Raw genomic sequence first — 14,933 nt, 5'->3', positions numbered from 1 at the left:
CAGCGTTATGCCCTCTACCCCTGAGCCACTGACCCCTGGTTGCATTCTAAGGGCTCAGCACTTGATTTTGTCCCAGTCAATATTTTTATCAAGGACTTGGACAAAGATATTTCAAATAAGTATTCATACCAGGTTGGAAGCAACAGCTAATACAGATGCTGGACAGCAGTTGCATGGAGAAGGCTGAAATACCTGCCCTTGGGTCTTGGACTTAAGAGCTGGGTCATCATTGACTGTTGGACCCCATTACTTTTAACACATATAAATGAAACAGGTAGCCCCCACTGGCTGAAATGCTGTGGACCCAAAGACCTCTAAGGACAGTTCTGATGAAAACCAGTCCTGACTGGTCAGCAAGATGGACTAAAATGGTCATTCTCAAGCCAAGGAGCGTTTCTTTATGTGATGTTTTTGGTAACCAGAATGATTAGAGGTGGTTACTAACATTTAAAGGAAAAAGAGCAGTGGTGCTAAATATCTTACAATGTACAGGACAGTCTCAGTGAAGAAAGTCTTTCCAAACTGTCATCCTGACCCCCATTGAGAAATACTGGGTTGCAACAAACAAAACAATTTTTAATAGAAATAAATGTAGAATTCTACATTATTGGTTAAGCAACCAATTGCATCAGGACAGGGGATATGTGGCTTACATGCAGTTCATACTAAAACGAGCTGGGTCTTTTAGCTGACCACAAGCTCAACAGGAGACAACGTAATGAGAAAATTGTTAAAGGGCTAATGTGATATTGACTGCATGATGTCAGTGTCCAGACCAAGGGAGCGATAAGCTAGGAGGACTGCTGTACTGGGCGCTGCAAACTGAGAGGGAACGCTCGTGAAGTGAAGCTCTCTAGTACAGGACGACCAGAAAGGCGAAGGGTGTGAAAACCATAAGATACGAGCAACAGTGAAAATAACCGGAAGTGTCACAGGGTAAGAGGACCGACCAAGGAAACACTGGAGGGCTGGTTAACAGTTCCCACGCAAGGGGCCCAGTGGCAGGGCGGGAAGGCTGGGAAGCAGCCGGCTCTCTCGAGCCTCAGGGCTACCGCCTGCCCTGCAGAGGACTGACACTGTCGCCCTTCAAGCAGGGGCTGAGTGACTTTCTGGCAGTGAGACGAGACAACCTCCAAAGGAGGCTTCCTTCCAACCTCCTGGGATTCTGGCAGGTCATGGGATCTACTTCTCAGGAGCCCTCCTGCCCTTCCCGGTAGACACAACTGTCTATTCTTACTGCTCAGTGCATAATCTTGACTTGCAAAAGAAAATAGTTTGCCTCCGCTCCTACAGTTCTGTGACTCTGATAATCATCTTGATACCTAATTATTTATCATGCAACTTCAGACGCAGGAGACAATGAGGAGTGGCTGCCAAATAAAAGTAAAATTTACTATTTGGCATCCAACTGGCTCACGAACAGGCCATGTCTGCTTTCTAAATTTTTAGCTACTCTCAGTGTAAGATGACTACCAGGCTGTTTTGATGTCAATATATAATTAATAGAAACAGCAACTTTTCTTTACAGGGTTTCATTTAGGCAAATATGCTGATCTGGGGTTACATCCCTGGCCAGTTTGGAAGACTCATTCTGACACTGATTCATTCATATTTCAGTAATGTCCCTTGAAGGTGGCCCATAGTAAAAGAAAGCAGAACACAGCCTATGTAGCTGGGCTTAAATACTTTCTCAGACTGAGACTAGTGATCGACACTGATAACTGAATTACGCAAAGCCTCCTTGGCTTGAGATGGTCTCCGCTGGACACGTTTGGTTTTCATATTTAGGAAGTATGAGGGTGCATTAGTGACTGGCTTTTTGTTCTCATTCTGTAAAAATTAATTCACAGGTACAAGCCAGAAGTATCTACCTATTAAAGGACCTGAGGTAGGCACAAATCACAATAACCTTTCTGGTCTAGCTTGGCTGCTGAGCTATTCCTAGAAAAGATATAGAATTTAAAACCATCATTAATCTGGGGTAGATGTTATTTCTGTCCTTCACTTTAGGTCAGAGATGTACATTGGGTCATTCTGGACAAATCTACTCTCAAGCTTGATACAGAAAAATCCTCCAAGCGGCAGCCCTGTGGTTTGAGCCCTGAGATGTACATTCAATCCACATAACACACATGATGGGAGCTAAAAATCTGAGTTGAGGGTTTAATTCCAATGTTGATAAAGAAAGTATCCAAGTAAACACCACATTACTTAATTCAGTTGGTTTTCACAATATCAAACAGCATATGCAAGTTTCAAAAATACTTAGCAGTTCCTCAGCTGAGTTTTGGTTAAGCTGAATTCAACTCTGGAGGTAAAACTTGCAAAAAAGAATGGATTTTTTTTGGAACAGCAATTTCTGTTCCTCTTGATTTAGCTTTGTCTTCTATTAGTAGTAGAGAAATCAGTTGCTCAAATGCAAATTCCAAATTTGGCTCTGAAATTTCACACTCTCTCTTTTTAGCTGTATTTGAGTCTACTCTCTCTAGGGATTTCCTTATGCAGACAGAAGAGTGATGATCTATCATGTTCTGACATTCTGGTCAATCAGCAATCCATTATAAATGTTCTTTAAGGCTACGGCCATTACTCCTGAATAGGTGACAAAGCTGTGGCTAACTAAAACGAAGCCCATTACTGCAGGATATATGAAAAGAGATTGGAGAAGTGCCATGAGATGGTTTAAGTTGCTTTAAAACCAAGCTTCTTCCTCCTCCTGCCTTTTGGCCCACTCAATAGCACAAGGCTGCCCAGTATGGGGTTACCTCAATTTTCATATATGGTCAATAATAAAGACAGCTTTCCGGTGACCTATAAATCCATGTGCTTGAAAGCTATATCTTACGAGTCATTTAAATTTGCCAGGAACATTGCTGCATTGTTTTTCAGCTCTCAGAGACTATCCTGCAGAACCTGGTGTGATCTTCCTCACGTAGAAACTGCTAGTTATTTTTGCCTTGAGAACAAAATGATGCCCAAATGTGACTGAGAACACAGGCAGACACAAAGGCAACCACGCTTTTGTGCATGTAGTGCATGAATATACGCATCACAAGGAAAATAATTGAGAGGCTCATTCTGACCCCTATTAGGTCTGGGAGACATTTCCTTGGGTGCTCCTGAGATGATGCTAATAGCACCTAACGCGCTGGGATCTCAACTTCCCCCTGTTCTTCCCCAGCTCCGTAACCGTGCACTGGAGAATCCCTATCTCCGTCCTCCTTGTGATGTCTAACTTACCCGCACCCACTAACATGACACCCCTGCAGATCCATGCAAGGAGCTATGCCTCCTCCATCTCAAGCGGGTGCCGAACAGGCCACAGCCAGGGCAGGTGGGAGGAGGGGGCCCACAGAACCTGGCGGTGACCTCCAGCGACCACATCCCAATTTCTGGTTCACTGAAGAGGGCTGGGCATGGGGCAGACTCAACCCGAGTCGGGTCTGAGTTCCATGGCCCTGAAACTCTCGGGTGATATTATACCTTTTCTTCACTGCTGATGTTTCGGGTGGATGTTCTCCAGGTGATTGAGGGAATGGGGTCTCCCGAGGCTTCACAGGTAAGAGTGACCTGTTCCTCCAGTTCCATGGCAGTCTGGTTCTCTACGTAGGTGATTTTGGGTTTTGCTGAAAACAGAGAACATTTCTATGAGTTTACCTGATGTAGTTTAGCTTTCCAGGTTTGAATTATAAATGCATGTATCCAACGAGGTTATTAACTTATTAAGCCTAAAGCCGTGTTCTAGGTGTTGCACGAGATAACGAGTTGAACTCCCCAGGAGCTGACAGTGGAGCCGGCCTGTGTCAACACCACAGTGACAGTACTAACAGCCAGGTCCTGTATGGTGGCAGCTACCAGCACAGTGGTGCTAAGGGCTGAGCAGAGGATGGGCCCGCCTCTGGCTGGGTCTTCAAGACGGAGGCAGCTTTGAGGCTGGGCTGTGAGATTATCAGGAGGTGGAACTTAGGGGGGACACAGAATCATCCCAAGTGTGGAAAGCCGTGTGAATGAAAGCAAGGAAGCAAGAACGTGTGAGGAGAGAGTGGGGAAGAGAGCAGAGTGTCAGGGTCCATGGTCCTGTGCCTCGGAGCAGTGGGAGACAGCGCTGGATCCAGGCAGAGAGTGTCTTGATCATCTGGTGATAACTCTTGCTTGGATTTTATCCCGTGCCTGCTGGAGGCCCCCTCACGGTGTTTGGTCAGAGGAATGAATGCTCGTTTGCGTTAGAAGAAGGTTAATCTAGGAAAAATTAAAGATGGAGAAAGCCTGAAGGTGGAGAAACCAACCTGGAAGTCACGGGACCCCTCCAGATGTGATGTAATATGATCCTGAACATCATCTCTAGGGGAATAGAGAAGGGGCAGCTTCCAGAGAGATGCTGAAGGAAAGCTTTGCAGGAAGTGGAAGTGAACGGAGTGCAAGTAGAGATGGGGAGAATCCAAAGGAGGGATGAGGAGACCAAATGACTCAAGAGATTCTGAGCACCTTGGAGGGCTATGCTAGCATTAACTTGAAATGTGGTGGGTGACCTGCTGGGGGCTGGGGAGTGGCTGAGGAAGAAGATGAGTCGAGATGAGTTCATTTTCCAAATGTTTTGGGTAACGCAAGAAAGCGCAGGCATTCACGGCTGAGTTTAAATGTTAAAACATTAGAGAAAATTGAATTTTCCCAATTTAAAACAATTATACTCTGAAATCACTAAACCTTCCATCGAAAAGAGAGCACTGCACAAATGTAACTTATTTCACTAATAGAGAAAAAAGCCAGGCTAGATAAACAAACAAATGATAAATAAATTCGAAGTATGGATAATTTTTGAAAGAACTGCATTTGCTTTATATTCAAATTCATGCAGTAACTTCAAGTAGGCTAATAAAACCACTGCCTATTATATATCCTCCAAGTTGAGGCCTTGGTTCTATTTTAATAAACAGAAAACAGTGATGGAGCTGTGCATTTTCCATAGCAAATATCTACTTCTATATGAAATGACCCATATCGTTCAAATATTCTCCTACAGCTTATCTGTCCTAACAGCCTGCTTAGAGCAAATCCTTTTTGAAGGTTAGCATTAAGGCATGTCTCAATTCAATGAAGCCAAATGATCACAAATTTGAACAAATGTGATGGAGCCCACATGAGTGAGGTTTTCCTCCAGGAAGCTTCTGTGTCTATCTTGATCAACAAAACTTCCAAGGAGCTTACAACCCATACTGGACTCTGGAGTAAGTGTTAAGTGTTTTTGTTGAAGAGGAGGTTTTACAGAGGTAAAATAAAAGTTACATTTCTTTTCTGTTAAAAATCACAAATTAAAAACTTAAAAAAAAAAAAATCAGCCAAACAACTGAAGTCACTGAACTCACAGGTGGTCTGGGGTCTGAGGGAAGCCCCAAGAAAGCTATGTGGACACTGTGGTCCAGACAGTGTTTGTGGATATTGTCCTGACCCACAGCACTTTGTCCTGGCAGCGAAAGTTAGCAGAAGACAGATCCGTGACAGTTAGCATCTATGAAGAGTATCTGTAATCTGTGAGGAATATTTGGTCTTGGTGACTCCATTTCCCAGATGGTTATAAAGGTTGCCCTGTATAAGTCTTTAGAACAAGGCAAAATACATTCTTCCTAAAACATGATTAACAATGGCTAATTTTGTATGGTCTACAGAGGCTGTCAGAAGGAAGGCAAGCTACTCACTGTTAATCGTCTCTGCACCCCAGAAGCAAGCTACTCTTGTAACTAACTGGAGTCTCAGAATACTGCCTTGGAAACAGGAGAGCAATATAATTTATTGTCCAAATTGGGGCATTCTTGAGAGTGAAAGGCATGCTGTAAATAATTACTCTGGGACAACGGGCATGATTGAGCAGACAGAGACAGGTGTGGGGTCACTCTACTCAGGAAAGAGTCCCCCCTTCTGCACACCAGCATCTAAAAGACTCTCTTCAGCGTTTATCTGTGAATGCTACTTGCACCGTCTTAATGAACCTCTGTTGTTGGCCCTTGACTTTGGATCTCTGTTCTGTTCTTTAAGGAGAAGGCAATGGCACCCCACTCCAGTACTTTTGCCTGGAAAATCCCATGGATGGAGGAGCCTGGTGGGCTGCAGTCCATGGGGTCACTAAGAGTCGGACACGACTAAGCGACTTCACTTCACTTTCTGTTCTTTAACTGCTGCCACGGGATTTAATGCCTTGGACTGTTCCATTGCACCTCTCCCCACGGGCCCCCCTGTGAGCACAGCTGTGCTTCTGAGTTTTCTAAGCATGCCTGCTTTCCCCACCCAGCGCATCAATGGCTCTGCACCTGCCACCGAGGGCCAGACTTGTCCACTCTCACTCCAGCCCAGGCGCCTGGAAGTCCGAGGAGGGTTCCAGGGCCTCTGCTTCCCTGCACTGAGAGGCTGGGTGTGACCAGGTGCCCTTTCCTTCAGGCACCTGTTTGTCTTTCGCTGTAACTCATATGAGCTGCTTTGGTCCTCAGGGGTCAGCTAAGCAAAACTTCCACCTATTGGTGAACGTGCCTCAGTCCAAGCCCAGAGAGCAGCACAGACCTTGAGAGCATTGGCAGAAGCATAAGGATCTGTAGACACAAAACTGCTTCTTCAGAAGGTCCTGTTAGGTACGTAGAATAGGGAAAAGGAGTCCAAAATGGCAGTGGCTAAAAGCAAGGAAGGTCAAAGGAAGGTCCGAGGACCAGAGTGAAGACTTCAGAACAAACAGCACTCCTGGCTAAGCCCAATTTGCATAGGGCAGGCCCAGGTGGAGGAAAAAAACATATAAAAGGAGGAGCCAAAGCGCTTTCTCACGGACTCTCTCTCCTGCGTGCGTGCGCTCTTTCTCTTTCCCTCTCTCACGCTCTCTCTCCCTCCCTCCCCGCGCACTCCTCCACTCTCTTCGAGTCTTTGGGTTGGCATGCCCTCACGCTTCGAGGATGGATTCTCCTGCTGTCTTCTAAATAAAATAGAGCTGTAACACTGATTTGCTTAAGAGCTATAACATGGTTTGTCCAAGACCCGAGAGCTGTGACGCGCCGAGGGCTTTAACGTCCGTCGCTCCAAATCTTTGTTGTGATGAGTCAAAGAACCGAGGAACATACACTCAAGTGACAGTCCCATGGCAGGAGAAGCGGTGGAAATGCACTGCCAAGATTAAAGGAAGATAGGATGGGCTTAGTGAAAAGAGCTTCTGGTTGATAACGAGGGCAGCGCATGCTAGAGCATGTCCCTTTCTTAGGAAAAAATGGTATTGCTTAGGACAGTTATGGTAGTCCTTAATTTAGATACGTCCCTTGCACACTCCTTGCCAGCGCTTCTTGAAGCCACAGTTCTGCACATCTTCACTGTCTTAGCTGCAGGCTTCTTTCCTCTTGTACCTCACCACTGTGACTCTGCTGCTTCTTGGAAACCTACTCCATATCTCCCCTAATGCTGGTCCCTGAGGGCAAGCCAGAAGGCCAAGGATGGGAGGAAAGGGGCTGGAGAAAGATGAAGTTTCACCTAGTTAGCCCCACCTCACCTGGCTCCCAGATCCTGGCACTGATCTCCTAAACCCCTGGGAGAGGCTGGTAGGAGGAGGAGAGAAATGTGGTCAAGAATGTGGGATGATGAGAGAAAGGAGGGCATATATGGGGACCAGGTTACTCCAAGGAGGCTAAGTGAACTGTGCTCAGGATGTTGCAGAGGAGTATGGACCTGGATTAGACATCCACTGCTATTACTGGAGAATCCCAGGGACAGGGGAGCATGGTGGGCTGCTGTTTCTGGGGTTGAACAGAATCGGACACAACTGGAGTGACTTAGCAGCAGCAGCAGCTATTACTGTTCAGTCACTGAGTGTCTGACTCTCTGCGACACCATGGACTGTAACCCACCAGGCTCCTCTGTCCTCCACGATCTCCCGGAGTTTGCTCAAATTCATGTCCACATCTAATATGGATTAGATATACACGTCTATTGAGAGAGTCAATTCCTAGGCAGGTTGATAGGAAGTCTGGGATCCCCAAGAAGGAGAAAGGGGTCTGGGGCTCTCAAAGCAGAGATAGGGGTCTGGAATTCTCAAGGAGGAGGAAAGGACAAACATCTATTTTTCTCTTCATTCCTTAGTCTTAGTCACATAAAACGTTTTTTTCTTTAAGCTGGGAACTGATGATTACACAACAAACAACTCAGTTTAAACCCTGAACTAAGGATTATATGACAACAGTGTATCCTGCTTGAGGACAGTTTCTCCTTCCTGAAAACCTTCTGGCTAATCCTGTTATCTTAAAATATAAATTATGGGAGTGGGTCTAGTAAGATCTTTACAACCTTGAGATATTCTTTTTTTTTTTTTTTAAACTGTGCTATTTTTTGGGTATTTGTTTTTCCCTTTATTTTATTTTATTATTATTATTATTTATTATTTTTGAGACATTCTTTTGATTTATTGTAATAACTAGTTAAAAAAGGATATAACTCCCTTGCTGACACTAGCAAGGGGGGCATGCTCTGCCCCTCTTCTGATGTCGATGTCAGAAGCTTCTGTCCCTTGTTGTACTTTAATGAAACTCTGCTACACAAAAGCTCTTGAGTGATCAAGCCTGGTCCCTGGTCCTGAAGTTAAACCTTCGTCTTCAGAGATCACGAATCCTATACCATTCACCGCAAGCTATCACTAGGATTCTTTTAACTTGTCTCTGCAGGAGTCACTCACATTTCTTTGTTTGCTCTACTGGGCTGCCGAACAAACATTCTCTCAGCTGTAGCCTTGGGGAAGAGCTGTGGTAGTGGAGTGAGTGAGTGTGAGTGTGTGTGAGAGAGAGTGTGAGTATGTGTGTGAGTGTGGGTGCGATGCAGGAGGGAGCCCGTGGTGAGGGATGAGGGTGGAAAGACAAATTGTGCTCTGCCACAGCTCCCACATCCTGTCTGTTCTGCCGCCTTCCCTGGGCCTTACCCACCCTCTTCCCTCTAGAATGGTCTCACAGGGCTCTTGACACTGCCCATTCCTCCTTCCTGGGGTAGCCATCACCACCGGAGAGGCCTGGAACAGAAGCAAAGACCTGTCCCTGACTAGCTGAGCTAGAACTGAGTGTATGGCCACAGAGAAATCATGTGAGCCATAGAGGTAAAGGCAGAGTCCACTAATCATGAGTCACTTCATACGGAGGTCGGATGTAATCCGTGCTAAACTGGGTTTTGTGGAGGAGTGATCACTATCGCTAGCCCAGAGAATGGACACGAAAGCTTGGATTTGAGTCCTGGTTCCTTGCGTAGGACACCTAATCACTCTGTGCTCAATTTCCTCATTTGCATAATAGGGATAAAAATTAAATCTCCTTTGTAGGATTGTGATGAAGTTAAAAGAACTCATTTATGGATAGTACCTCTCACAGTGCTAGGCACATTATACATGCTCATTTTGTGTTGGGTACTATTATTATTATTACATTAATGGGGCTGCTATCTAAAGAAATTTCCTAAAGACAAATGATTACATATTTCCATATTCATCTCCCTGCCATATAGATCATGCTTCGTTCCTATAAAGCTAATTACGATTCCCTCATTTACTTAAACACTGGTGTCTCTTTTATGCCAGCTGATGTTCCACTGAGGATGTGGACACTGAGAGTAGGTCTGTGAGTGGAGTGGACGCCGTCCCCGTCCACAAGGACTTCACCTTCAGCACATGGGCTCTTCCAGCCTCAGTGCCTGTGCAGTATGGCTTGAAAGGCTCGTCCACCCCTCCTGCATCTGGGAAGCTCCCACTTGGGAAACACATTACCATCTTTGAAGACTTCCCTAACTCCTGTCACACAGGACCAGACAACAAATCTTTTCCTGTAAAACACTGTGCATACCGCTATTTGTTGTTGTTCAGTCTCTCAGTTGTGCCCAAATTTTTGTGACTCCATGGATGCACGCCAGGCTTCCCTGTCCTTCTTCATCTCCTGGAGTTTGCTGAAACTCATGTCCATTGAGTCGGTGATGCCATCCAACCATCTCATCCTCTGTCGTCCCCTTCTCCTCCCACCTTCAATCTTTCCCAGCATCAGGGTCTTTTCCAATGAGTCAGTTTTTCACTTCAGGTGGCCAAAGTATTGGAGTTTCAGCTTCAGCGTCAGTCCTTCCAATGAATATTCGGGTTTATTTCCTTTAGAATGGGCTGGTTTGATCGCCATGCTGTCCAAGGGACTCTCAGGAGTCTTCTCCAATGCCACAGTTCACAAGCACCAATTCTTTGGTGCTCACCTTCTTTACGGTCCAACTCTCACATCCATACATGACCACTGGAAAAGCCATAGCTTTGACTAGACAGACCTTTGTCAGCAAAGTAATGTCTCTACTTTTTAATATGCTGTCTAGGTTGGTCATAGTTTTTCTTCCAAGGAGCAAGCGTCTTTTAATTTCATGGCTGCAGTCACCATCTGCAGAGATTTTGGAGTCCCCCCAAGATCACTGTTTCCATTGTTTCCCCATCTATTTGCCATGAAGTGATAGGACTGGATGCCAGGATCTTAGTTTTTTGAATGCTGAGTTTTAAGCCAACTTTTTCATTCTCTTTGACCTTCACTAAGAGGCTCTTTAGTTCCTCTTTGCTTTCTGCCATAAAGGTGGTGTCTACATTTCTGAGGTTATTGATATTTTTCCTGGCAATCTTGATTCCAGCTTGTGCTTCATTCAGCCTGGCATTTCGCATGATGTACTCTGCAGAGAAGTTAAATAAGCAGGGTGACAATATACAGCCTTGACATATTCCTTTCCCAATTTGGAACCAGTCCACTCTGGTTCTAACTGTTGCTTCTTGACCTGAATATAGGTTTCTCAGGAGGCAAGTATGGTGGTCTGGTATTCTCATCTCTTACAGAATTTTCCACAGTTGTGATCCTTACAGTCAAAGGCTTTGGCATAGTCAATAAAGCAGAAGTAGATGTTTTTCTGGCATTCTCTTGCTTTTTCAATGATCCAACGGATGTTGGCAATTTGATCTCTGGTTCCTCTGCCTTTTCTAAATCCAGATTGAACATCTGGAAGTTCTTGGTTCATACACTGTTGAGGCCTACTTGGAGAATTTTGAGCATTACTTTGCTAGCGTGTGAGATGAGTGCAACTGTGGCGTAGTTTGAACATTCTTTGGTGTTGCCTTTCTTTGGGATTGGAATGAAAACTGACCTTTTAGTCCTGTGGCACTGCTGAGTTTTCCAAATTCGCTGGCATATTGAGTGCAGCACTTTCACAACACTATCTTTTAGGATTTGAAATAGCCCAATTGGAATTCCATCATCTCCCCTGTCTTTGTAGTGATGCTTCTAAGGCCCACTTGACTTCACAATCCAAGATGTCTGGCTCTGGGTGAGTGATCACATCATCATGGTTATCTGGGTCATTAAAATATTTTTGTATAGTTCTTCTGTGTATTTTTGCCACCTCTTCTTAATATCTTCTGCTTCTGTTAGGTCCATATCATTTCTGTCCTTTATTGTGCCCATCTTTGCATGAAATGTTTCCTTGGTATCTCTAATTTTCTTGAAAAGATCTCTAGTCTTTCCCATTCTATTGTTCTCCTCTATTTCTTAGCATTGATCACTGAGGAAGGCTTTCTTATCTCTCCTTGCTATTCTTTGGAACTCTGCATTCAGATGGGTATGTTTCCTTTTCTCCTTTGCCTTTTGCTTCTCTTCTTTACTCAGCTCTTTGTAAGGCCTCTTCAGACAGTCATTTTCCCTTTTTGCATTTCTTTCTCTTGGAGATGGTTTTGATCACTGACTCCTGTATGATCTTATGAACCTCTGTCCATAGTTCTTCAGGCACTTTGTCTATCAGATCTAATCCCTTGAATCTATTTGTCACTTCCCGCTTTATAATCATAAGGGATACTGTTATTATGAAGTCATTATAATGGGTTGTCATTAAAAATTTTATGATTATCTGTATTAGCCTATGAACCCACTGATGAAAACAGAGCATATGTTATTCATCTTTGTAACCTTGGCAATGGCTGGACTTATGGCAGGTACTCAGATGTTGGAAACCAACACCATTTACTATAATTTATAGGCTTACATGGAAAAGGCAATGGCACCCCACTCCAGTACTCTTGCCTGGAAAATCCCATGGACGGAGGAGCCTGGTAGGCTGCAGTCCATGGGGTTGCTGAGGGTCGGACACGACTGAGCGACATCACTTTCACTTTTCACTTTCATGCACTGGAGAAGGAAATGGCAACCCACTACAATGTTCTTGCCTGGAGAATCCCAGGGACAGGGGAGCCTGGTGGGCTGCCATGTATGGGGTTACACATAGTTGGCCATGACTGAAGCGACTTAGCAGCAGCAGCAGCAGCATAGGCTTATATAGGGGCTTCCCTGGTGGCTCAGAGGTTAAAGTGTCTGCCTGCAGTGTGGGAGACTCAGGTTCGATCCCTGGGTTGGGAAGATCCCCTGGAACAGGAAATGGCAACCCACTCCAGTCTTCTTGCCTGGAGAATCCCATGGAGGGAAGAGCCTGGTAGGCTATAGTCCATGGGGTCACAAAGAGTTGGACACGACTAAGCTACTTCACTTTAACATAGGCTTATATATTTATCTCCCTCTTTGTGCTTCTTGGGGTCAGAAGACCTTATCTTACTCATTTCTGTAGTCCCTCTGTCCAGCAACAAGGGTGCTCAATAAATAATTATGAAATGAAGGAATACGTGAACAAACGCATCTGTCTTTCACTTAGAAAAACTTAAAATCAGAGTGACTAGGAAAACCACAAATCAAAGATACACATGTTCCCCAAAGTTCATTGCAACACTATTTAAAACAGCCAGGACACGGGAGCAACCGAAATGTCCACCGACAGATGGATGGACAAAGAAGATGTGGTGCATATATACAATGGAATATCACGCAGCAATGAAAAGGAATGAAATTGGATTATTTGTAGTGATGTGGATGAACCTAGAGTCTGTCATACACAGTGAAGTAACTCAGAAAGAAAAAACAAATATCGCCCATTAACGCGTATAAATAGAATCTAGAAAGACGGTACTGATGAACCTGTTTTCAGGGCAGGAATACAGACGCAGGTGTAGAGAAAAGACACGTGGGCACAGGGTGGGGCAAATCAGAAGATTAGGATGGACATATATACACCATCATGTGTAACATAGATGGCTAGCGGGAGCACTTTATAGCACAGGGAGCTCAGCTCCCTGCTCTGTGATGACCTGGAGGGGTGGGATGAGGCGGGAGAGGGAAGTGCAAGAGGGAGGGGATATATGTCTACATGTAGCTGATTCTTGCTGTCGTACAGCAGAAAGTAACACAACATTGCAAAGGAATTATAGTCCAGTTTAAAAATTGTGAAATGAAGGAATGTATTAACAAACGCATCTGTCTTTCATCGAGAAAAACTTAAAATCAGAGTCTGAGGTAAACTAGTCAAAATCAGAGAAAACACTGTCAAGAATATTTTCTAAGAAATTTAGTCGCACTCTCAAATATGCACAGTTAATTTCGACCCAACTGATAACCTGTTTCTAAGTCCAACTGTCATTAATGAATAAGCAGGATTCATCCAGGATAGCAGAAATGCTTGGTTTTCAAAGGTCCGTGTTTACAAACATCAATGCATTCTCCTTATTAAGCTGAACAAGTGGGTCCCAGGCCAGGCTCCCCAGCCTCATGCGCTATAACCGCCAGCGAGCTGCATGCATCGGGGATGCCCCTGCCGTGTCTGTACTCTGGCAGCACCATCTACACGGGACTCCCTTATCTGTGTTTTTAAAAAAGATGAGCAGACAGAGCGGAAAGTCACTAGGTTAAATCTCTCTCCACCACAAATTCGTTTTTCAAAGTCAGGTCAAAATGCATTTCAGCTCTGAGTAAATGGAAGTTAATTGAGTTTATAGAGACAAAGTGAGTAGAGATATAGAGTTTCTTTTCATGACTTTTATAATCCTGCTTCACACAGGTCAGGGAAGGAAGAAAGGGAGACAGAGGCAGCCACGTGGTCACTAACACTGAACAAGGGCCTATTTATCATAGGCTTCCCTGGTGGCTCAGACGGTAAGAAATCTGCCTGCAATTCAGGACACCCAGGCTCAATCCCTGGGTTGGGAAGATCCCCTGGAGAAGCAAATGGTTACCTACTGCAGTACTCTTCTCTGGAGAATTCCATGGACAGAGGAATCTGGAGGGCTACAGTCCATGGGGTTACAAAGAGTCAGACATGACTGAGTGAGTAACATTTTCACTTTTTTTTTTTTTTTTCCCACTTATTATGGAGTCTGGCACTGTCTGCAGTGCCAGAGATAAAGTGATGAATAAGGCAGCTGGTGCTCTGCCATCTTGGAGCTCACATGCTTCGTGGATGCAGGAAAAGCAATCCCCCAAACCACTATGTAAGCGAGATCAGTTCAGGCAGGGAGAAGGGCACTGCAGAAGAGGTCAGCGGAGTGGATGGGGGCAGTGATAAGGGAGCCGCGTGGATCAGAGCAGGGAGGACAGGGTTCACTGAGAAGGTGATCTGAAGGATGCGCTGAGATCTGGATAACGGATGAGCAGAGGGCAGCTTGCGGGGGATCTGGCAGAATGAGATTTCAAGTGGAAGAAGCACCTGGAACAACATCCCTGAGACAGAGAACATGCTTAGTGTGTCTGAGGGAGAGGAAGGGGGCTTTCGGGGCTGGAGAGCTGTAAGTGTGAAGGGATGATGAGGTTGGGAAGGAAGTCAGGGCGAGCTCAGATATAGTGTTTTGCCCCCAAAAAGGAGTCCGGATTTTATGCCTCTAACAGGAAACCGTTGGATGATTTGAAACAGAGGAGTGGCATGTAAGGTCATTCCAGCTACTGTGAGTGGGGGAGGCTGATGAGGGGGACAATGGGGAGTGAGGGGATCAGTTGGGAGGCCATCTCATTGACCAGGTGAGGACCAAGATGGCCTGGACTTGGGCTGAGGCGGTGGGAGCT

The 14,933-nt window shown here is 45.1% G+C and overlaps 1 protein-coding gene across 24 annotated transcripts in view; it reads right to left on the bottom strand.

Annotated features, from left to right (window-relative positions):
• The window catches only part of NCAM1 (neural cell adhesion molecule 1), a 362,241-nt gene that overhangs the window by 54,456 nt on the left and 292,852 nt on the right, over positions 1 to 14,933 (bottom strand). For all 24 annotated transcript variants that reach the window (NM_174399.1, XM_059874560.1, XM_010812341.4 and 21 more), the window contains 1 exon segment: positions 3,484 to 3,626. In NM_174399.1, coding sequence (NP_776824.1) covers positions 3,484 to 3,626 — 143 coding nt within the window.

Source organism: Bos taurus, chromosome 15, assembly GCF_002263795.3.
Source record: "Bos taurus isolate L1 Dominette 01449 registration number 42190680 breed Hereford chromosome 15, ARS-UCD2.0, whole genome shotgun sequence".
Taxonomy (NCBI): domain Eukaryota; kingdom Metazoa; phylum Chordata; class Mammalia; order Artiodactyla; family Bovidae; genus Bos; species Bos taurus.
The sequence above is the reverse complement of the archived record's forward strand: the minus strand, read 5'-3'. Positions and strand labels throughout refer to the sequence as shown.